At 39.5% G+C, this 25080-nt stretch overlaps 1 protein-coding gene across 2 annotated transcripts in view; it reads right to left on the bottom strand.

Moving 5' to 3' along the window:
• Window positions 1-24789, bottom strand: part of moody (G-protein coupled receptor moody) — a 53000-nt gene extending 28211 nt beyond the window's left edge. The window contains exons 1-2 of one of the 2 annotated variants that reach the window (XM_083111414.1): window positions 24373-24789; window positions 1558-1724 (exon numbers count right to left, since the gene is read on the bottom strand). In XM_083111414.1, the coding sequence (XP_082967540.1) occupies window positions 1558-1706 (149 nt within the window). In that variant the 5' untranslated portion in view covers window positions 1707-1724; window positions 24373-24789. Of the gene's footprint in view, window positions 1-1557; window positions 1725-6819; window positions 7088-24372 lie in introns of those variants that run through there. The other variant, XM_083111415.1, reaches the window with a different exon arrangement.
• Window positions 24790-25080: the final 291 nt, after the last annotated feature.

Below are 25080 nucleotides of genomic sequence, written 5' to 3'. Positions count from 1 at the left end.
ACTTTGCACAAAGACTTCTTAGCATTCTGCAGCAAATTTCGTTGGTAAGCACACTGGCGCCTGCTAATGGCATGTTACATGAGTGATCCATATGGTATTTTTAAGCGACGAAGAGCAACTTATACATTGTATTTTTGGAGGGGGCGGAGCTATGTGATATATACGTAAGAAAAAAAAGATGTATACGTAGATGTTTATGATGTCAGCACCCTAACTACATAGTACTTCGACTACACAAAGCTCTGTAAGAATCGATAAGGTGTACTAATGTGTTCCTGCATATTATACGGGTATGCGTTTGTGTGTGTGATGAAGGGGGAGGAAATATATGGAGAAATGGGAAAATGTACCAGTATTTGCTTCGACTTCGATCAAACACTGCGAATGTACTGAGGAAATATCTAAGCCCCGCGACAAGTTAAGTTTGCAGCAGGTTTTATGTATTAATCCACGCAAGAATGGCGATCAGCATTTCCCGTGCCAGTCTTGGCTCAAGCTCCGATCTGATCATATCACAGACAGTGAGAAAATCGGCAGTATTGCAGCGGAACTATATTCTGCTCGCACATTTGGGTCTATATATGTGAAAAGTTGCTGCAAACTTAACCTGTCGCCGGGATTAGCTACAAAATTATTAAAAAATACATGAATTGCAAAATGAATTATATCTAGATTAAGGAAATTGTAAAGGTGGCTTAATGTTACTTTTCAAAGGAACAGTAGCTATAGCTGAGTTACTTTTGTAAACGAGTTACTCTAACTTTCTGAACACTGCTAAAACTAAAAAAACACTTCCATAAAGTGGTGCAAAAACACTGTCATGAATTTATATGTTCATTATTTTTCACATGCAAATACCTTCTCCCATTTTTTTTTTATAATTTTTCTGAACAGAGGAGTTAGCAGTGATGTGCGTCTACGCGTAAACAACGATAGTCTACATTCTACACGTAAACTATTTTATACACGTAGATTACGTAATCTATGTAAACAACATGGCGAAAGGTGATAACTTATCAAAGGGCGCCGTGGAATTAAAAGAAAATTATACTGCGTATCAGTTGCTGATGTGTGTGGAGAACTTTTCATACTCTTTCTTCCAAATTCGAACAATTTCTCACCTAGGAAGAAACCTAATATGGGAAATATTCTAGTGTTTCATGGGGAAAGACCACTTTTGCCTCACGACTGCCATCTGTTGTTGTTTTTTGCATACTATTTATCTTCTTCCATAGTTGATAATAGAAGAGAAGAGAAATTTGTTGTAAATAGGATTATTTTCATTTCGTTAGGAACCAATATAGTTGAAAATGTCACTTTCCTTTCATGAAACCCTTAAAAATTAATTTTAATGCACTTTAGATTGTCTACGTAGTCTATGTAAACTACAACCCAATGTAATCTATGCGTAGAATACGTGTAGACAACGCATGTAGACGTAAACTTATTGTCTACGGCACATCACTGGGAGTTAGCAAAAGTTCCGAAACAAATTGTTATCTCTCAATATTTTTATGTCACTATTTTATTCTTGTGATTTCCCGTACAGGCACCTACCTCATTAGTTCTGTGTCCGTCAACACGGAAGCATTTTGACTTATGTCAGACGCCAGCTGAAGGTTGGACCTCTCCATAGAATCCACTTCGAAGACCTTCGGATTGTCCATGGATAGCGACTCCATTCTTCGGAGCACAGTGGTGGTCATTTTGATCGATTCTCAACACTGAAAAGATAACAATATAACATACATAAACATTTTCCGAGCATACTTAAAACTTAACGTTAAGCTTCATACGTGTACAGTGTCTGGCAATAATAATGGGACACCTAGATCCTGAAATAATTGCTTACCTGCAAGCTGTTGTGTGTGTTGCGTAACTCGACGGCGAGGAGATACAGTTATTCACCATGTGTGCATTTATTTGAATATCGTCGGAATGGGCAATGCTACTGAAGAAAAACGTGGGGATACAAGAGAGTATGAATTTCTCCACATGTGGCAGGTCGAAGCGTTTCTCAAAGTTGATTATTAAGCTAAATACGACATGTAAAAAACATGACTAATAAGAATTTTATGGAATCCCATGTATTCCTTATGGGGAATCAACTTCAACATCAAGTTACGGCTAATCAAATGGTAGTTTAAACTTTTCCGCTGGGCAATCACTTCTTCAAACTGCCCTCTTCCCGTTGATATAATTTTCTATTCCATCGGAAGTTTGATATTCCCAAGATAACAAATCAAAAAATACTCCCATATACCCAATGCATTTCTCCTTGCTCCTGGCAGTGTTGCCAAACCTGGTGCGCATAAAAGAGCTAAATTTCACCTTAAATGGAGTTAAAACTGACTTTTAAGGAGCTAGATTCACGAAGTGCTTCCTAGAGTAATGTTAGTAGTTGTCAAAGGGGTGGGGCGCTGCTATTACCGTTTAACTCTAAATTGATGACAATTTATTCTTAGTTTTCACCATCTAGATCCGGCGGCATGACCCATCTCATGGTCGTACGAAATCGAAAATAAAGGATTCCCTGATAACAATATTTGCCAATTTCACGTCAACACGGCGCTATAAAAAGTAGCTGGGGATATAAGATGGTGCAACGCAGCCAATATAACAATATCACGTCACGTGCAAAATGTATAATCATGGCAAAAGTTGATCTATGCGGCCCGGAACCGTGATGGTATCATAGTGAGGCAAGGGGGCGGGAGCCCCAGTTCACAGGCAAACGAGTGCACGAAAGAGCCAGATCTGGCTCCAAGAGAGCTAAGTTGGCAACACTGACTCGGAAGGAAAAGCCTGTCGGAGACTGTCTCGCATGCTTCAATGGTAACTTCTACCGCCGCCGAAGAGTTAAGCAACACGCATAACGACTTGCAGGGAACCGAGCATTTCAGGATTTTATTGCCGGTGAGTGTACATGTGTTTCGAGACGTGTTTCAAGACAAAACGAGGTAGGCATGCATATTTTAGTCGAGCCGAGATCGAGAACAAAATGGATCACTCATTCTTCAACAAGTCTCGTCTCGGATCGGTGCCATCCCTACACTGTTGTAGCCAACCCCCAGAAGTCTATATTTTGTGCTAAGAGCGTGATTTGGGGGTTTACTGGGAGGGGAGGGGGGAATCGAACTTGCGACTTAACTTTTGGGGTTGGAGGTAGAAACGAAAAGTTTACAAAAATGGCATCCACGACTATTTTGCTAAAGAACTGTTACATTTGCGAAATCATAAAAAATACACTTTGGTATTTTGCTCCTCCGGTCTCAGGAGATTAACAAGAAATTTCCTTAACTTGTAAATTTTATTAAACCTGAAAATTGGAGGGGCGGGCATGCTTTGCTCCTAAAAGTCGCAACTTAAGAAGCACAGAAATAGTCCACCAGAAGAAGTGAGAAGAGCTACTGCGTCTTGTGATAGATTATTTAAAGCATTAGACAATAGACAGTGTCCAAGTAAGATTATATAGTAAGTATATAGGCACTACCATTCATGCTAGTTATAACATGTAAATACTTTAAAGCCAATTGCAATGTTTTAGATTACTCCTACGGAAATTCCGTCATTCCACCTCTTCCCCTAGAGGAGACAAATATAGAAGCTTATTTCAGTTCTTTACATTTAATGATTAATTCTCTTCCAGTTGTCGCAAATAATGATTTACTGTTGCTGCTTTAGGATTCAATTTTTTCAACATCAGTGCGTGTTCAGTGGTTGGTGGTATACATGAAGAGTTGGTAACAAGAGAAGAAATAACACTTGTTTTCATCAGTATAAACACTTCACTAACACATTGAAGGGTCAGGAATATTATCTGGTATCTCAAACATTTTATATATCATTTACCACACAAAAAATGCATATTTGAGCCAAAGGAGCTTTTATTTACTTTTCGTGTGTCTTAGGGGCAGTTAGGGGGAGGACTTGTTGTCAAGGGTTGACATTCATATGCCCCTTCGCGACCTTTCTGAGCACTGAATTTGTCAAATTACACTGGGGAACACAGTTTTTGGCACATGAAACGTACATTGTGTTTTTAATGTAAAATTTTACACTGAATTCAAATATGCACTCAGAATTTTTCTATCACCCACAGTTTTTGTAAAATTGACATTTTTTAAGTATTGCTTTTTCGAAATTTTAGGTATTTTTTCTGTGATAAGTAATATGTGTAAAATAATATTTAAATGATTTCAAGCAGAAGGTGGGCACAAACAATGTAACCTTTATGAGCGCAAAATGACGCACGCAAATTTTTACTTCAGGGGAGGGCTGAATCACAATGAAAGGGGGGGGGGGTTGGCGAACCTCGTATCTGATGCAATTTCAATGGAAATGTAATGTTGTATCTTGAACCACTAGATTATTCATCCGACTGTCATTTCTGTTTTACAAAGGTAAAAGGAATAAGTAAATTCAAATAAGCAGTAAAGAAACCAAATTTGCCATCTGCTATGAGGCCAGTACCTGCACAACATCTCCATACACATCTAAGCCTCGCGACAGGGTAAGTTTGCAGCAACTTTTCGCATATAATAGACCCAAACGTACACACAGAATGTAGTCCTGCTGCAATACTGCCAATTTTCTCACTAACTGTGATATGAACAACTCGGCAGTTGAGGCAAGACTTGCATGGGAGATGCTGAGCACCACTGCTGCAAACTTATCCTGTCGCGGGGCTTAACTGTTGAAGATGAATGGGAACATGAGGCAGCTACCAAAGTTCAAAATGAGAAGCAAGTTCATTCTACTTTCGAAGCAATTTCCTGTAATTCTCATGTGTTAACACAATGTGAATGTTCGGGATTTGAAATTGAAAAAGAACAGGCCGAACTTTTGGGATCTGGGCTGAAAGGCTGGAATCTTCTTCAGAAAGACACCGAAGTGTGTTTCTTTCGTAACCGACAGGAAGAGAGAGTGAAGATTTTAATTCCGGAGAAAGCGATAGTGTATCGTAATAATATTTGCGATGTGATGGATTTATTTGATCATGAATATGAAACAATATAGCGGAGACTGCCCACTGATTATTCTTCGAAAACTAGTTTGAAGGCTGTTCTCTTGCCCAATGGGAACACATTTCCTTCTGTGTCGTCAGTTTGTACAACTAACATGAAGGAGACACATGAAAATATGAGAATGCTGTTAGAAAAGAATCAGTATGACAAATATTGTTGGATCATATGCTTGCTTAGATTTAAAAGTAATTCCGTTGTTAAAGGGTTTGCAGCTCGGCTATACTAAATTTTTCTGCTTCTTGTTCGAAATGGGGCAGCGGAGCAAGAATAACCATTGCAACAAGAAAGACTGGCCGAATTCTGAATCACATATACCTGCACAGTCAAAATGTACAATCCTCACTAGACAACTGTGATATGATTCTTCCTCCTCCACTTCATATCAAGTTAGGGAGGGCTTTTCAAAAACTTGGTTAAGGCGATGGACAAAAATGGTGCTGGGTTTCATTATTTGAAGGAAAAGAATTCTCGTGTTAGGACGCTAAAATCAAATAAGGAATTTTTGTGCGCTCCCAAATTAAAGCTTTGATAACGAATAATAAATTTGAAAGCCTGTTTAACGAAATTGAAAGATCAGCTTGGAGTTAATTTAAAAGCGTTGTGTATAAACGTTTTAGGAAATCGTAAAGTAATCAAAAACTCTCCCATTTTAGTTAAGTTGAATAGTGTCATGTATATATGTAAAGATATACAAACATATTTCACACTTAACCTGGATGTCACAGAGAAACTGTGGGTGATGGAGAAAAACTACTTACACATTTGAATTCAGCGTAAAAAGTACTATTAGGATCAGCTATTTTGCCTCGTGTGCCAAAAAAAGTTCAATTCTGTTCCCCAGTGTTATTACTTGCCAAAGACTGAAGGAACCGTACTTACGTAGTTTTATCTTCATGACACTTGAAGTTATGAATCTGACAAGACTGGTAGATAAGCAGACTCGGCGGAGTGATTGATTCATGATCCCGTAACCGACGATCTCGGGTTCGAATCCTGGCCTTCAAATTCCACGAAAGTCTGTCCTTTCCAAGAGCGTGCACACCCTGAGTTATCTGGGAAAACTTCATATAATTTGTATGATGAAATTTTAGAGTGAAAACATGGGGTGCCGTGAAAGACAGCAACCCCTAGTGCTGGGGATGATTTATGAGAATTTTCTTAACTGGAGGAAATCATCACTTTAAGTTTCCCCCACTTTGAGCACTGCTGCCCCCCCCCCCTCCCTTAGGAAAAAATTCTGCGGGCGGCATTGGTCCTTTCACCAATTTTATCTAGCGCAAAGAAGCAGAGAAGGAGGGATTCATGACACGCCTGCGTCATGGGAATTTTTTGGGAGACAAAATTTTGTAGTTCGCTACCAATTCTATATATCTTCAACCCAAAATGGGGGGTTATCGTTATTATTTAGTTTTTCCTACCTACCTGTGGGTGATCGCGGCGATGGGGTTGAAATGAAATGACTGGTTAAGTTAATTGTAATATGCTGTCAGTTTTCGTTGTCTACAGCTTACGTATTTCGACAATTTAATATTTTAAAAATGAAAACAAATTATCGATATTTCAAACTATATTTACGTGTGTGTGTGTGTGGGGGGGGGGGTTATGATGAATAATTATTTTGGGGGGAATTTTGATGAACGTCTTTGGGGGGATGCATCCACGACCTTTGGGGGAATGGGCACCGCTGCAGAGAAGTAATGTAAAATGAAAATACATGACAAATAGGAACAGGCGAACGGCAAAGACATCAACTTCGTTTACACGAACCACACAAAACCAAAAGGAAACTTACCTCGTTCAGTCAGTAACGCAAGAATACTTCAAATCCACACAAAAGGGTACTGGTTGCTAAACCGGTTATGACAGCGCTGTATTTTTGTTTCACACCTTCTTCGAAACTCAAGAACCAGCCTAAACGTGACACATGGTTCCTGTGGGAGTATCCTATTGCGATCATATGGAGTTTTTAAAACCGGAAGACTCAATCCTAGCAGTAGTAAGCACAATGGAGTTGCAACATTAGCAAGAAATCCTGATGACGCAGGGACCTTCCGAAGATAAAAAAAAACCGACTGCAAATTCACCACATCCTCGCACCTTCCGTTGTAAACTTCCGACAACTGCGCACGATCCAAGCGGACTGTCAATTTATCCACATCTCGATTATGCTAATACTCTTTACACAATTATAACACACGCGACGAACTTGCAAAGGGATTTTGCCCGTCCCCACATCACAACGCTGACTGGACGCAAGCCTTTTCATGATACCGCTGGGGGTCTATAGAACCGCCGCTTTCATTCTGATGATCGAGATTGCAGCTGGCTTGTGCTGGCATCTACCAGTCGCTGCATTAATAAACCATCCCAGCCTCCGTCCTCAGCATCTGCAACTATTTCGTGCCACGCGTTAGGACTATTGTTCGCTCAATCATCCCCTCTGTGAGGTTGACCTATTGTGTCTCCCTCTGTCTGCGTGTCGCAGATCGTGTCTGTCTTCTTGTCGCAGCTTCCCAGTGGGTTTAGTCTCGGTTTCGTCTCGTGCTAGCAATGTTTATCTCGCTCTCGTCTCTCTCATCTCGTTTCGCTTTCTAACCTTCTGGAACGGCCTCGTCGTGACCACGTACAGACGGTAAAGTAAATGCATCAGTGGTTTTTCTTTAAATGCATAAGATCTGTACCTCAGACCAAATGCATCATCTACAGTCACGAACACTTCTGGGTTGTAACGATTCTATTGAATGTCTATTTTATCCTTACATCCCAGAAGTGTCCGTGACTGTACAAAGATGCAGGAAGATGCATCAACTGATGCATTAAAGTGCAGCTCGAGATAGAGAGAGACAGGGGTGCCCATCCCCCCAAGGCCCATGACGCACTGTCCTCAAAAAGGTAGAACATCCCCCCAGTTCATGCCGAATTGATTACTCAAATTATTTTTGTCAGACAAAATTTGCGGAAAAATATAATACCAGAGGTGCAACCACGAATTTTGTCTGGGGGGGGGCAAGTACCAGGATAAACGTACCAATAATAATAATAATAATATCATTAATAATGATGATGATGATTATTATTATTATTACCACTACTACCAGTAGTAGTAGTAGTAGTAACAAAGACGTCATTATCCTCATAAATTACGCAAAGGGGGGGGGGTAGAAGTCTGTACTAAAGCATTTGTTTTGAACAAACGATATGAAACATTAGCCTCCCCCATGGCGCAGTGGTAGCGTCATTGCCTTGTAATCAAGGGGTCCCGGGTTCGATACCCGGTGGAGGCACAAGTGGTTCGGATACCACTTTAAACTGTAGGTCCAGTCCCGATTAGCCTAACTGTGCATAAAGTGGACTTAAAACACCAACTCAAACCAAACCATATGAAACATTTTTCAAAACCACCAATTTCACGTTAGCTAATAATGGAAAACAAGCACACAAACTGTATTTTTGAGTGGCAGAAAATGAATGACAAATGCATTCCGAAGATGCATGTGTAATTTCACGCACAACATATGTTTTACACATATGCAACATGGAGCGACATAAAATAGAAAATACATATTTAACAAGCTAACACTAAAGTGTGTACGTATCGAAAGCTTATTGAATACAAATATACAACACATATTATTTAAATACATTATATTACATAAAAAAAGAAGCGGTATGCGAGCGAAGCGAGCAAGAAAATTTTTAGATCCAATTCTTCCAATTGAAAACAATATTGACTTAATAGGGCGCAAATAATTTCACTGGACGCCATGGCATTCTCTCTTTTACAACTTTTTTTACATCACTCGGCGCTCATGGCCGACTCCCGCCGCCCCTAGCTAAAGCTCTGAACTTGACGAAAACGAGAATGCAGACAATGCGAGCGAAGCAAGCAAGAAAGTTTTACAAAATGTATTTTTATTTGCATAAAATTTGAAATCGAAGGGGTATTGCTCCTCTTGCTCCCCTGCAGGTGCCCTTGGCCGTCAGTGTTTGTCCCCCTTGCTACCCTAGAATTGACTGCCGTCAAAGGTTGGGGGAGGGCAATGACCCCTGTCACCCCTGTGGTTGCGTCACTGTATAATAGAGATATATTTAAGCAATATATGTTTACTTTAGATACTTTAGGCTCACTGCCATTGTTAGTCAACCTTATTCTGCACAGTTTGTCAGCTCAACTAACCTTGTATTAATGCGAATACCACGCCCCCCTCCATCCATACCGATTCAAAACGCATAAGAGGTGGTGTTTCATTTCAACCCTATCGCCGCGATCACCCACAGGTATGTAGAAAAAACTATACATAATAACCAAAACTAAAAATCAATAACAAGTCAATCAAACGATACGATCCCCATTTTTGTGTGAAGATATATATAGAATTGGCATAAAATTTTGTCCCCCCCAAAAATTCCCATGACGCAGGCGCGTCATGAAACCCCCCTGTGGGCATCCCTGGAGAGAGAAATACTTACTTGCATTATATCATGCACTTTGAAGAACTGTAAACCCGATTCTCTGCAAAGGTCAAAAAACACACTTTAGTACACCTATGAATGCGTTTCTGGTGCATCGAATAGATTCGATATACGTATTTAGTAGCAAAAATTAATTCAATTTTGTCTCAAATCCGTTCGTTCCTTTGCAACAAAACTATTTTCTCTTGTAAGGTGAAGGTATATGGGGATGATGTGGAGGTAGAGCTCCACATATTCTTTATCTCGGCTTCGAACCTGGGTCTTCCGCGTGGTAGCCAGACGCTCTACCAACTGAACTGCCGCGGCACTCTGAACTGTAAGAAAGTTAAATTAACAACACAAATTTGTCCCGCGAAAAAAAATGCGTATTTGGCATTATTTACTTGTCAGTCTTGTGGGGCAGAGTGAGATTATATCACTAACATCTCTGGCTGTTATCCACTTGCGGATTGGAGACGAGTCATAACCAGTGATGTGCCGTACACTATAAGTTTACGTCTACATGCGTTGTCTACACGTAAACTAAGTGTAGATTACATTGGGTTGTAGTTTACATAGACTACGTAGGCAATCTAAACTGCATTAAAATTAATTTTCAAGGCTTTTATGAAAGGAAAGTGACATTCTCAACTGTTAGTTCCTAACGACCTGACAAGAATCCTATTTACAACAAAATGTCTCTTCTCTTCTATCATCAACTATGGAAGAAGATAAATAGTATGCAAGAAAGACAACAGATGGCAGTCCTGAGGCAAAACTAGTCTTTTTCCCATAAAACACTAGAATATTTTATGTTAGGTTTTTTTCCTAGGTGAGAAATTGTTCGAATTTGGAAGGAAGAGCATGAAAAGTTCTCCTCACACATCAGAAACTGATACGCAGTATAATTTTCTTTTAATTCCAAGGCGCCCTTTGCTAAGTTATCATCTTTCGCCATGTTGTTTACATAGATTACGTCATCTACGTGTAGAATGTAGACTATCGTTCTTTACGCGTAGACGCACATCACTGGTCATAACTCCTGAAACATCCAACCAACAAGCAAGCCGATGACGTCATCACAACCCAGCACCTACCGCTAATCTACACGTAATCAGAAAAAACAATACCGCCATTTACACAAGACTTTATGACCACCCTGTAAAGTGGGTCCTGCTTATCCTGTATTTGAGCCCGATCCTGCAGAACATTACGCTAACCGCTACACCAGCGAGGCTGTTTATCCAACTTGAAAAATGAATTCCGCCAATCACTTACGAAGAACTGTTTCTCGTTTCTTGGACGTGTCATTTCATTTCGCACGATTACACGCCGTTATGACGCCGCTTTGATATAGGAGCGCGGCAACCCAGCTACAGGGGAAAAGGGGGACGGTTCTGGTTCGCCAGAGGGAGACAGGGCTGTTACGACACATTGCTTAATTACAATATTTCATCCTGTCTGACGGAGCTCCCCCGGCAGTCTACCTATCCCTCTGGCATTGAGTGCTACTAATGCCACGTCTAAACCTTCCAGCAATTTGTCTCGTCAAGAGAATAAATGCTTCGTTTGTGCGGAGGGGAGCACCTGTGTTGGATGTGCCAGAGATCGGAGGCAGATACAACAGCCAAAAGCCACTGTATGTCAGTTTTTGTTGGTTTTTGGAGTGACGCCGCGGATCTCTGCAGTAAAATATTCTAATAGGTAAAGGAAGAAATGTAGATTTCTCTGTGCTGTGATAACCGAGCTGGTCTAGTCGGTAGGGCGTCTAACTACCACGCAAGAGACCCGGGTTCGATTCCTGGGTGGGTGATATAAGGTAGGAAACCCCCCCCGATAAAGGCTGTTCTGGGGTTCACCCAGCCTAAATCAATAGGCACCTGGGGGGGTAAAGGCGGTCGGAGCGTGGTTCTGATCACATCACCTGCAAAATGGCCGAGATCGAGAATGTGTGGGGACCTACCCCTAAATGTGCCTTCATGGCATGGTGCTATATGCACGGAGAACTTTACCTTTACCTTATCTCTGTGCTGTGAAGCCGACCTCCGTGGTGTAAGACTCCAGGGGTCCCGGGTTCGAATCGCGGCCTGGGCATGGGTGTTCATTGGAGGTGTCCCTTTATCAATTGCATCATATCATCACCCATCCTCATCTTTGCGATTAGCCAAAAGTGGCATTACAGTGGAGGTAGCCTGGGCGTCTTCAGAAACGTTTGTAAGGGGGGTAGAAATACTAACAATAATAATTATCATGCTTATGACGTTCATTATACCATAATAACTATTATAAACTAATATAAAGAAACCGTATCCTTGGAGAGACCTTTCCACTCGATCCACCAGATGAGTGGATCCAGTATTTCCATTTTTTAACATTTCATGCAGTTAGTGTACTGAAATGCATAGTTATTCTATTTCGTTCTTAACTTTGCACACCTCGTTCAAGAAAAAAGCTTTAAAAATTAGGGGGAATTTTATTCAAAATGTTTATATTATGTGAGCTTCACATAAAACTCAATTTTTTGGAATTTTGTAAACTGCGGAACCATTTATTTTCTTGAATAGTCAACAAATGTTAATTTAAATATCTGTTCTATAAAGCAGCTAAATTTGTTCCAGAGCAAAAAAAAAATATATTAATACACGTGTCGCAAGATAAATAACAATCCATGCAAGAAATCAATATAGATAAAAAACCGAGCAAAAATAATTTTGCTGAGGAACGATTCTTTGTGTAGTTGTCTTGCTCTTTGCATATATATTTTTGTCCATACGTGGATCGGCTGCAAAAAGTTAAATTCGCACACCAAGGTGGTGTGATCCAAGACTACTAGAAGGAAAGGCTGGGGCCAGACACGCCTCTTTTCGCGACTGCCGCGGGTGTGACGTCATGGGCGGACAAAACCCAGCTGAGTCTTTACCCCATACGGAAAGAAACGTGGAAAGGCTGATCTGTTTTGTTCTTTTCGCTCCTTTTTTCTTGTATTTCTGGATTGTTAGGTTCAGGGTGCGAAATCCTGGAGGGGACGAGGGGGATTCCCCCACCAACAATCTTGGCCTCAAAAATCCCTCACCAAAAATTTCCCGGGGGAAAGAGTTTTTGTTATAACAATGAAAAGATAAGCAATTACTTTTAATTTCAAATATACTTTACTAAGAATAATATCGAAAACACACACAAATTAGTGTGGTTGTGAGTGTTAAATGCTTTCTGCCTCAAGAGATCATTAACAAATCTACAGCAATACGCACAGTAAAAGTAAAACAAGAATGCAAAACAATAATAACTATGAAATCTAACTAAACAAAAACTTACACATAATAAAACCACTTCAACTATGTCATAATTTATTAACATCTTTAACCGGTTAGTAATGGAACTCGCGCACTTTCGACGTGGCCTGTGGCCACGTCTCGTGCGCTCGCCGACGTGGTTCGCTTATTTGGAAAGTTTTGAACGTAAATTTATGTGTGTATGCGCTGTAATATGTACAAATAATCAAAATATTATTGGTTTCTTTCTTAATAATAAGCTGGGTAAGTAATAACAGTTTCAGGATAGTTAGTTAGATGTTTTATGTAAACGAATTCAATAGCAACACTAAATTCGAAAAGTAACATTTTACTTCTGTAGTCAGTTTTACATTTTTAAACATAATTGAAATAAAGAAATGTTTTCCTTCATTCTTCGCAAATTTCTATCTCTCCTCTGCAATGAATTCTGATGCTTACATTTTAAAATTCGAAAACTCTAATACTGTGCACAAAGTGGACCTAAAACACCAAATCAATCAATCGAAAACTCTAGCATAATTCCCTTACAGTAGCATTCGGGGTGAAAATAAACTTTCTTTAAGTTCCCTAGCAACGTCCGTTTCCATGGTGAACAACAAGCACGGCAAGCTCTAAGGAATTGCATGTCATTATACCCCCTAAACATTTAGTTGAAACAAGCACGATGCAGATATTTACGCATTGAGTTTACCAATATATACGTAATTGTATCTGGGCTGAAACTCCTTATTATGTAGATGTCACCCTTGTTTCAGGCACCTTTTCAAAGCCAGGAGTTGATTCATCTGTGTGCTATTGATCTGTGAGAAATATAATGTATCTCGACAATTAAGAATTGAAGGAAACAATGTGTGCGAAAGAAATGCCCGTGGCAACGGTTGCTAAGGACGTGAAAAAAGGGCATTTTCACCCTTAAGGAAGGGCAAAGTGAGCGATTTCTTAATTTTCTCGGCCTTTCGGGACGATTTCATGGGGGGTCGTAATCGGGCATTTTTCGCCTCCGGGGCTTCCTTCATGGAGAACATTTATGTCAGTGAGTCAGTGAGTGAGTGGTGGGATTGGGGCTTTATATATATTGGACTCGCGTACTGTCGACGTGGCCTTTGGCCACGTCTTGTACGCTCGCATGCGTGACCTTCGGCCACGTTGTGATCACAATCATGTTTTAGATGGTGTTGTATTGGATGATGGGGAACATGTGTACAAGTTCGCTAATTTTAAAAGTTTAGAAAGTAACTTTATGTGTGTATGGGCTCTAATAAGGTACAAATATTCAAACTATTATTGTCTATTTTCTTAATAATGAACTGAGTAAATAATAACCGTTTCAAGATAAGTAGTTGGATGTTTTGCATAAACGAATTGAATAGCGACAAAATTGAAAATGCAATATTTACGTATTTTGTTATTTTCACATTTTTGAAAGTAATTGGATAATAACTGTTTTCCGTCAAATCCCTACCTTGCCTCTGTAATAAATTATGATGCTCGTATTTTGAAATTCGAAAAGTCTAGCATAATTCCCTTACAGTAGTTTTCGGGGTGAAAATAAACTTTCTTTAAGTTCCCTAGCAACGTCAGTTTCCATGGACAACAACAGGCACGGCAAGCTCTAAGGAATTGCATGTCATTATACCCCTAAACATTTAGTTAAAACAAGCACGATGTAGATATTTACGCATTGAGTACAACAATATATACGTAATTGTATCTGGGCTGAAACTCCTTATTATGTAGATGTCACCCTTGTTTCAGGCACCTTTTCAAAGTCATGAGTTCATTCATCTGTGTGCTATTGATCTGTGAGAAATATAATGTAGCTAGACAATTAAGAATTGAAGGAAACAATGTGTGCAAAAAAGAAATGCCCGTGGCAACGGTTGCTAAGGACGTGAAAAAAGGGCATTTTCGCCCTTAAGGAAGGGCCGATTGAGCGATTTTTGAATTTTCTCGGACTTTTGGGACGATTTCATGGGGGGTCGTAATCGGGCGTTTTTCGCCTCCGGGGCTTCCTTCACGGAGAACATTTATGTCAGTGAGTGAGTGAGTGGTGGGATTGGGGCTTTATATATATTGGACTCGCGTACTGTCGACGTGGCCTTTGGCCACGTCTTGTACGCTCGCATGCGTGACCTTCGGCCACGTTGTGATCTCAATCATGTTTTAGATGGGGTTCCTCAATGATCTTAATGACTTTGAAAATGTCTGCATGTTGTATTGGATGATGGGGAACATGTGTACAAGTTCGCTAATTTGAAAAGTTTAGAAAGTAACTTTATGTGTGTATGGGCTCTAATAAGGTACAAATATTCAAACTATTATTGTCTATTTTCTTAATAATGAACTGAGTAAGTAATAACCGTTTCAAGATAAGTAGTTGGATGTCTTGCATAAACGAATTGAATAGCGACTAAATTGAAAATGCAATATTTACGTATTTTGTTATTTTCATATTTTTGAACGTAATTGGATAATAACTGTTTTCCGTCATTCCACTCAAATTCCTACTTTGCCTCTGTAATAAATTCTGATGCTCGTATTTTGAAATTCGAAAAGTTTAGCATAATTCCCTTACAGTAGTTTTCGGGGTGAAAATAAACTTTCTTTAAGTTTCCTAGCAACGTCCGTTTCCATGGACAACAACAGGCACGGCAAGCTCTAAGGAATTGCATGTCATTATACCCCCCTAAACATTTAGTTAAAACAAGCACGATGTAGATATTTACGCATTTAGTATAACAATATATACGTAATTGTATCTGGGCTGAAACTCCTTATCATGTAGATGTCACCCTTGTTTCAGGCACCTTTTCAAAACCATGAGTTCATTCATCTGTGTGCTATTGATCTGTGAGAAATATAATGTATCTCGACAATTAAGAATTGAAGGAAACAATGTGTGCAAAAGAAATGCCCGTGGCAACGGTTGCTAAGGACGTGAAAAAAGGGCATTTTCACCCTTAAGGAAGGGCCGATTGAGGGATTTTTGAATTTTCTCGGCCTTTTGGGACGATTTCATGGGGGGTCGTAATCGGGCATTTTTCGCCTCCGGGGCTTCCTTCATGGAGAACATTTATGTCAGTGAGTGAGTGAGTGGTGGGATTGGGGCTTTATATATATTGGATTAGTTAGCTGCTTTACACTATCTGACATGTATGAAAGTAACAAATTAATTTCTAATTAATAATCACAATAATTATTTTAATTGAGTAATTTATTTTTACTTTTAATAACATTACAAATATGTACATCGTATAATTCACACATATGTTTGTGGGGAGGGGATTGTAGGTTAAGAACGTTCTCCCCTCACCAGTTTTCAATGATTTCGCACCGTGGTGGGTTGTGAGGTGTTGCAGTTCACAATACCTTCAGTGAGGTGTTGCGACGTGTCGTGATCTCCGATGAAAAAAATAAAAACAGCGGGTGACAATATAAAACTGAACACATCGCATCTAACGAGACTTGTTAATGGATTGCGATACCAGTAGTCTCATTACACAACATCAGGCTACCATACACTTCAATTGGGTTACAATTATTAGAATAAAAAATAATAATATTGTAATTTTTTAATAAAGGCTCTCACGTGTATAGTAAGATAAAAACTGCAAGCATACCCCTCCCAATTTAATATCCAGTCCCCCACCAAAATTCCTATGTCAATTTTAGGTTCACTGTTGGTATTGAAGAGTTGAATCTCGACCTCCTCCAAATAATTTAATTCTCAATCGCCATACCAAAATTCCCACAATAGTCTAAGCGCAACAGTAATTAACACTCAAGACTTGGCTATCTCCCATCCTAGTGCTCAATTTCCTTACTATAGAGTTGGAAACTTCCCCAACCAAGGGTAATTCCACATCAGAATTCACGATAAAAATTTAAGGTTTAATATGTAATAGCTGGCTGGATATTGTGCACCTCAAATAGTAGATACCGTGTTGCCGAGAGACGACACTGGTATGTCTCGTCGCGTGAAAATTCCATCTCTTCTCGTGTCTAGTCTCGTTAACAACACTAATAATACATAGTAACTGTTATAATTCCCTTGGAAATACACAACTTGCTATTTATATACGAGTGATGCTTAAATGACAACGTAGTTCAACTTCCGTCCTCCATTGTTCTATTATTTATTCAGTCAAATTTTCATCACAATCCCCCCCCCCTCCCAAAGTTAAGCGGACTCAACCAGCTTTCACATACCCGCCTGTGGGCACCCCTGTTCGACATCCCACTGATTATATATATCAGTATATAAAGTGAGCCTCGACTTTCTTCAGTTCTATGTCTCAAGTTTTCGTTCAGTCAAAATTTGTTTAAAGTGTTTGTGACATACAGTAGAGCGTCGATTATCCGAACGTCGGTCAACCGAACGACCGCTTAACCGAACTGTGTACTCGCTCACTTTCAGATATCTGTAATGAAAAAAGTACGTGACTTAGCTGCTCGTAAGCGTGTAGGCTTGCTTAGACAGACCAAAATAAAGGATTTTTTTAAACGTTAATTTTGTGTACTGTGTGTATTGTTCATGCAAAATGCGTATGTAATATGTACATATTTTTGTTCAATAAACTGTACCTCATACTATATATTCCTACTAAAGTTGCCTTTGTACGTTACTTTGTAATACATACTTAAAGAGATGCCTGTTTTTATGAATAAATTTACTGTACAGTACTTCTTTTTGGCAAATAAACATGTACAGTTCGATTATCCGAACAAACCAGTTTTCCGAACACCCATGTCCCCCAATTACTTCGGATAATCGACGCTCTACTGTAATACACACGGAACTTCCTCACATTCCTCCCTGTGTAGTTCAAAGATTCATAAGACTCAGAATTGTAATCTGAATAAGGAAAATTAATGAAGAAATAAATATCAATAGTTGAAGCAAAGTTACCAAATTTGAAGAAGTTAAGTGAAAACAGCTCCTCTCTCACTCCTAAAAGAAAGCATAGATGAGGATGTTTTCTTTTACATATTCAACTTATCCATAATTTTGGCTTTCTGCCTTTCTTTATTTAACAAAATTATTTTACGCATTCAACATATATTTTTCTTTCTGCCCTAACAAAACGCATTACTAGGTGAATTAACCCAATTTTACATGAAACCTAATGTTTCACAGAGGAATGTGACGACATATAAACTACCGATAAAATGTGTGCGTAAATGGCTGTGTAATCCATCTGTAAGGACATACGTTATGTCGGATCCTAAGTAAGTCTGTGTATTCACTCCCAATTAGCTTCTGGGCATAATTGCGGCTCTTTTTTGTTCATAATTACTGCTTTGATTCGGCTGCGAAACCGGAGCGTAGAGCGATCTGTCCGCCCGTGACGTCACGCCTGACGTCAAGTACCACGTGATCAGGTATGGCCCCAGCCTTCTCCTCTACTAGTCTTGGGTGTGATCAGCATCAAGCTCCACTCGTCTTTACCGTACAAGCAGTGCTCGAATTGATGCGGGGGGATGGTATTCCCACAACCAGCAAAATTTTCGCAAAGTAGCCCACCCGTTGTCTCACTGCAATTATGTTAAACCTTAAGAGCATCCCCCAGGTAATATGTTGCATTTCGAGCGGAAGAAATCGGGAGGGTAAATAACTCATCCAGGGATTCTGGATGAGTTATCCTTTTAAGGACACCCACGTGGACACAACCCTCGCCAACATTGTGAGGAAGACAAAGTACGACTTTCTGTACCGGAACTTTGAAGGCTCTGCAAGATTATTTTCATTTAGTCGCCACACCAAAGGCAGAAAAACATGCTGTAAAAACATAATAGAAATATGTAATTTGCTATGTGATTTTTGCATTTCGCACTAACTTTCAAATCTTGCACATTAGCCTTGTCCTTCCTCTCTGTGTACCGTAATCCACTATTGTAATGCAATCGTTCAAGTAACAACAAACAGTGAACAAACACAAGGACTACAACCAATACCATTGCGTTTGGTTGTAGGATATGTTTCAAGCAGGCGTGTGGACATCAATCACGTGACGAGCAATTCGTGCCAATTAAAGGCCTCACAAGGAAGGACTTCTCAATTCTTGACAATTCGTTCTTCTCCAGAAAAAAAAGGAAATGCGCTTAAAAGAGTGGTTAGAAGTTTCTTGAGCAAGCTCTGTTAAACAACGCGCATGCGCGGTGTAATTTTCGCGTTTGACGTTTTAAATCAGCAAGGTTATTTTCATTCTGAGTGACACTATTTCGAAAACATAAGTGGGCTGCCATAATGTCATCAGTAAGGAAGATTTTTGTAGTTCTTGCATGGCATGTTGTCTGGCAGGAATATTGTCCTGGGTGCCAAGAGTCAAGACATAAGTCGATCCGTTTTTTTCTCATGTTTTTATGTTAATTCTGACATAAGTTCAAGTCCCAGTGAACCTTTAATCAATGTTTTTGTGCCCATTTTGAAGTTCATATCATTGACCCCCACCCCCGACATACACACACTCAAGAACTTGCAAAATAACATAATACTCAATTCAGTACGGATAAAAAATAAAAAATGAACAAACGTTTTAAAAGTCTGTTAAACTGACAAATTGCAATATACAAATGTTTAATATTTTGATTATGTAATTTTTATGCAAGACAATCAAATTGAACCGACTATGTCGAGTCTCGTCTCAGTACCATGGGCGTATCCTGCGGGGCACAAGAGGGGCTTGTGTCCCTCCCTGGGAAACGATTGGTGAATAATTTGGTATGGTTCAGTGTTCTTTTTACGTTGGAAAATTAAATAAATAGGGCCGAGTCGATAGCGATGCCGATGCATCGGTAGCCGATGCATCGGTATAGGCCGATACAAGTAGTATCGGTATCGGAAAGTATCGGTTGGAATTCATCTACCGATACCGGCCGATACTTTTCCGGCATATTGGTTTTTCACGAACTCCGCCAAAATGCCGCGCTACAGTTTCGCCTAGTTTCATTATCTTTTAAATCAAGCAAAATTCAAACTGTCTTTTTATTTTGCACAAATTATGCAAGAAAAACTATATTTTTTATTATGTAACATCTATCTTAATATTCTGATGTAATTCTTAAATAGTCTAAAGCAAATTTATTGGTAAATTCATGCATATAATTGGAAATTAATATTTACACACCGATATTGATCAACATTTTGAACAATATTTTTAATTATTGCAATTTTCAAGTATCGGTATCGGTGGGAATCGGTAAGAGTATCGGCATTGGTATCGGTTCAAAGTGGTATCGACTCAGCCCTAGAAATAAATATTATTCCCTTTTCAAATAATTCAAAGCAAAGCCACAATTTCGAAGTATATTCTTTTTCCTCCCTGAAAAAGTGTTGTTTGCCCCTCTGGAAAAAAAGTTTTGTGACCCCCGGAAGAAAGTCTTGGTACGCCCGTGATATTAGCAAAGTTCAAAGATGAGAAACCACATGGATCAAGTCCTCTCGCCACCGGTACGTCCTTGAATAAAAAAGCACACAATAAAATCTTAAATAAACGAGGCTCGATGAAGATTCAGAAAAACCAACCCCCCTAAGAAACAAGCGAAACGGCATTGTTCTCGAAGATTCCATGCATATAAGTTCCCCCGTTATCTGAAATGAGGTTGGATCCATGTTAACACTTTTGGAAATTACACCTTATTCCCCGCTGGCAGAAGAAATAAGGAAAGGGGAAGCAAGATTGGTTCTGATCTCCTTTGCTGGCGGAAGTATCCTCTTTTGTTTCCAAATCGGTTCGGCTTTTTTAACAAGTTAAATCCTCGAGCACATTCTGCTAATGCCTTCTCGAAATTACCATCGACGTTAGGCGGAGTTACGACTTGGCGATATTCAAGACGGCTCTTTTAAAGGAATCGAAAAGCCATGGTCTAAGTTCGTAACGATCCTATAGGATTCAAGCCATTTGAGAAGAATGCGACAGAAGACTAGGGACTGAGTTGCCAATCTGATTGGTTGTTGTTTCCGTTTCGTAATAAAGGAAAATCGTGGAGCTCAAGTACTCTCTCTGGTTTTGTGACTTGTTCTTTTACGATCAGAAGAAGGAACGCTGCAATTTGTACGAGGAAGAGCGACACAATTCGATTCCGGTCTGAGGAGAGGCTCTGAGTTATTATGTAATGCTCCTATCACACTTCCGCCCAAATGAGCATAAATAAACTACAGCAAATCCTTCTAGAAAGACATCGATGCTTTAGAGTGTGATATTTCGGATACTTAGGGACTGATTCAAGCAAAATGAAGCTTTGCATTAAAGAGGAAAATATTTGCGAGAAGTAGGGCAAGGAACCAAACTACACTGCCCAAAAGAGACAGTAGTCAGTTGGGTAAAGATTGACTGATTGATTTGGTGTTTTAAGTCCACTTTGTGCACAGTTAAGGCTAATCGGGACTGGACCTACAGTTTAAAGTGGCATCCGAACCACTATGTGCCTCCACCGAGTTGGCTAAAGAACATAAACATCTTTGACGGATATAATTATAATTAAGAGATGAGAAAGCGCATGCTGAAATGAATACATTCAGAGTCTCATTAACAACGTGGAAGAAAGTGTTCATAGCAACATAACCATGCAGAACTGCCTCCTGGTGGGGGCAGTGGATCACTTATTTATGTTAACCTATTGGAACCTGAGGAACAAAATAATAAAGCGTAATATTTGTGATCTCGAAAGTGTCACAGTTATTTAGCAATTAATTCTGGATGCTATTTTTATGAGATGGAAAACTTTTCGAATCTGCCCCTTCCCTACAAAGTTAAGCTTCTTAAAGTTCGATTCTGTCCCCTCAAAATTAGGCCCCATGAGAACATGATGTAGTGATTTTTCACTATAAAGGTCCCGGGAGCATATTGAAAGTAACAAAAAGTGCATTGTGATTTTCTTTGTAAATACACTTGTAAGAACAATTAGTTACTCCAATAGTTCTTCAAGTTCGATTCTGGTGATTTCGTATAGTTGTTAACCAACTTGACATTATGTTGTGTTTAACATGTGTATACATTTCTTAAAAAATACTAAAGTTAAAAAAATTCTCATAATTTTAGAAAACGATTCTAAGATGTACGCTGATGGTATTAATGTTTTTTGTGTGTGCTTTTTAATTATATTATTGCGGAAACTCTGGTAGTGGAATTTAACCTTCTGTGCAGGCACGTATGTACTATATTTCTCAGGGTTTACGAAAAACACGTTTTTTTTCTAAAAAAAAAAACCAACCCACCTGGGCCCAGGTGGGTTTAATCGGGTTCTTTCGGGTTTAATTGTTTTTTCGGGTTTAATTGGGTTATGTCGAGCTTTTATAAATAAAATGTGAATACATGTAATATAATTCACATTTGTAATTGCCGCACAACAAATCACTACACTTCTCCGTCCGGCACACCAACTAGCAAACCACAACAAACTGCTAAACCATAGTAATGCTTATTTTTTATCCTTCATTCTCTTGCGATTTCCTGGTTACCTCTGTGGATAGCAAGTTTGTATGTTTGAATTGATATAAGCAGATGTTGTATCAATAATGGATACATTACGACTTTTGTCAGAAGCATCAAGAGATCAATTGCAGGTGTATACTATTATCTTCAGTCACAATCATAATAAAATAGCGATAGTATAGATAGTATACATAGTATTCCCCGATAGTAGATCGAAAGAAACTGACTTCAGATCTGAGTTCAGTGACTTTTATTTACAACTTTACTTACAGCTTACATCTACAGCTTAATATAGGCCTATGTAATTTCTTAATAAAGATTAAACGTTTGTATTGGTCTACTGAGATCTGATATTTCTACTTCATATCAATATTACAAGTGTTGTGCAAGATAGCAAAATTAATCTCGAGTTATAATGACAGTTGTGATCGCATTCTAAGAATCTAAAATGCAATCTTCATTAGTATACAAATCTATGACATTCCTTCATTTCAGAAATCATTGAAATACCAAAGTTAATGAAAAAAACCACTGGGTTTTAAAATGGGTTTTTTCAAGTGGGCCCAACGCTGATATTTCTGGAGGGGTCCGAACCTGGTGAGCGAAATCAAAGTTTGTATTGTTATTCAAGTCCACTCTGATGTTCAATAAGGTAATCGGCAGTGGGCTTACGCTTTAAAATGGAATCCGAATCATTATACAATGTGCCCCCTTCGAGCATCTAACCCAGGGCCCTTGATTACATCAGTAGATCACGGATCTTTAAAACATAACGTAACAAAACCTTGTAAATTACACTTCAAGCCGTTGATGCTCGAATGGGTCATCTCGTTGTTTTAAGAAATGTATTATAAAATATATACTACACTCATGTAGTGAAATTCATGCAAATAATCATTATAAAACCAAATATTTTCAATAATACAGAGTCTCCCAGAATGATTATCGGGGTTTCATAGTCGTTTTAATTCTCATGTATGTGGGGTACTAGGACAAGGCTTATATAGGAGTAAACAACCATTCAACAAGTTTACATAGTGTATCTTATAAATGTTCTTTCATGACGTGGCACACATCTATCCGGTAGTCCAATGCTTCTCGACGCTTTCATTCAACACAGTTGGATATCCAGCATCCTTCCCTTTGCACACACATCCAGCTGTATGAAACTTATTCAACCATCGACGAATGTTGTTATCGGACGGAGGATCACTTCCAAATCGCCGTCGAAAAGCTCGCTGAACTGAAACAGCAGAACCGCACCTTGCAAATTCATGCTGACCCGTGTTTGGGAAGAATTGCACTAACAGATGGATGTGTGCCGTGTGACGAAAGGTGCTCACATTGAACATTTATAAGGTACACTGTGTAAACTTGTTGGGTTGTTGTTTCCCATATAAGCTTTGTCCTTTTACCCAACATATAAGGGAAATTAAACGACAATGAAACCCCGATAATCATTTTGGAACACGCTGTATTTTGGAAGACTCATGGTCCTTTCTACAATTACAAAATGTAGGACAGTATCTATTGAACAATTCAGAAATACGGACCCACCAAACAATTGTATTTCCTAAAATAACAATGTCTTAGGTTGAACAAATATTATGTTCTTATTGTTCTTATGGAAAACAAGAGCGGGGTGACCTTTCGGAGAACACAGAAAGGTCAACATCTCTTCCACGTAGTACACCCTGTACTGCATTGTTGCATTATAGTGTGGCTCTGCCATCTGGACCCACAGCCAGTATTGTGTTGTGTCCTATTCATGTGTGTTTCTTGTCCTTTCATCAAGTTCATCCTCATCTTCGCGATTACCCAAAAGTGGCAGAAAAGTGAAGTAAAATAAAACCAATCAATCAATTGTCGAAAACAATGCAAAACTCATCTAAAACTTGCCATGCCTTTGATGAAAGTTGGGGCTGCATAAACAGGGTGGTATTTGAAGGGGTTGAGGGGGAATCCTCCCCTCTTCTTGGCAATTTTAGGCTCTTGAGGGGGAGGGCTAGATATATAATTTATATACTATCCTGGTGCTTCAAAGTTGAGTACTAGAATTTTTCAGGTGCGAGGCTGCAAAAATACCGTTTCCAAGGCGTACTACGTGGAAATTGACATTCGAGTAACATCATGCTTCATGCCACAGAACACGACCGGGTGTCTTACCTGCTGACTGCACGCCTGCTGACCACACTCCTCAGATTTCAAATTCCCGCAAGATTAGCAGGAAAAAGCCTCCATAAAACGTCTAACGAGCAGAAATTGCACGGAGAACAATTCAGAAATAAACATCAACACTCCTTCCTCCCAACATAGTCCCTCGGGAATGGTGTTCCAGGATAGCGTGAGATCTGTCCCTGCCGCGCGCCCAAAATTTTCAGCCACTTAGCACATCACATGATGACACCCTCTGAAACACGACACTTCCCTTCCTGAAACAAACAAAGGTTATTGCCCTTCACCAACACCTCCTGCGACGAGTTTGTTCAGCAACCGGATAGCCAGCCAACAGGGTTGCCACCCAGAATGCAAACAGTACCTTCTCGTCGGCGGGAGCCACCTTTGAACTTGGCCGTTGCTCGGCACGTGATGCTGTTCTGGCTGTGCCTCGCAGAAGGAGAGCATCAGCTGGATGAGGCCGTGGCATGTGCCCTGTTTCAGGGTTGCCAGCTGCTGAGAAAATATCGTGATAATTACGTTATTTGTTTTTACTAATTGTAATACTGTCGCAAAATGTGTATATCTTCCAATTCATTGGGGGGGGGAGGGCAGGATGAACATAAACTCTGTGTAGGGTATGATTGATTGATTTGTTGTTTTAAGTCAACTTTATGCACAGAAAGGATAAACGGGACTTGGTCTACAACTTAAAGT

Source organism: Lepisma saccharinum, chromosome 25 (assembly GCF_977018435.1).
Source record: "Lepisma saccharinum chromosome 25, izLepSacc3.1, whole genome shotgun sequence".
In the NCBI taxonomy this organism is placed as follows: Eukaryota; Metazoa; Arthropoda; class Insecta; order Zygentoma; family Lepismatidae; genus Lepisma; species Lepisma saccharinum.
This window is presented reverse-complemented; position numbering and strand designations above follow the sequence as displayed.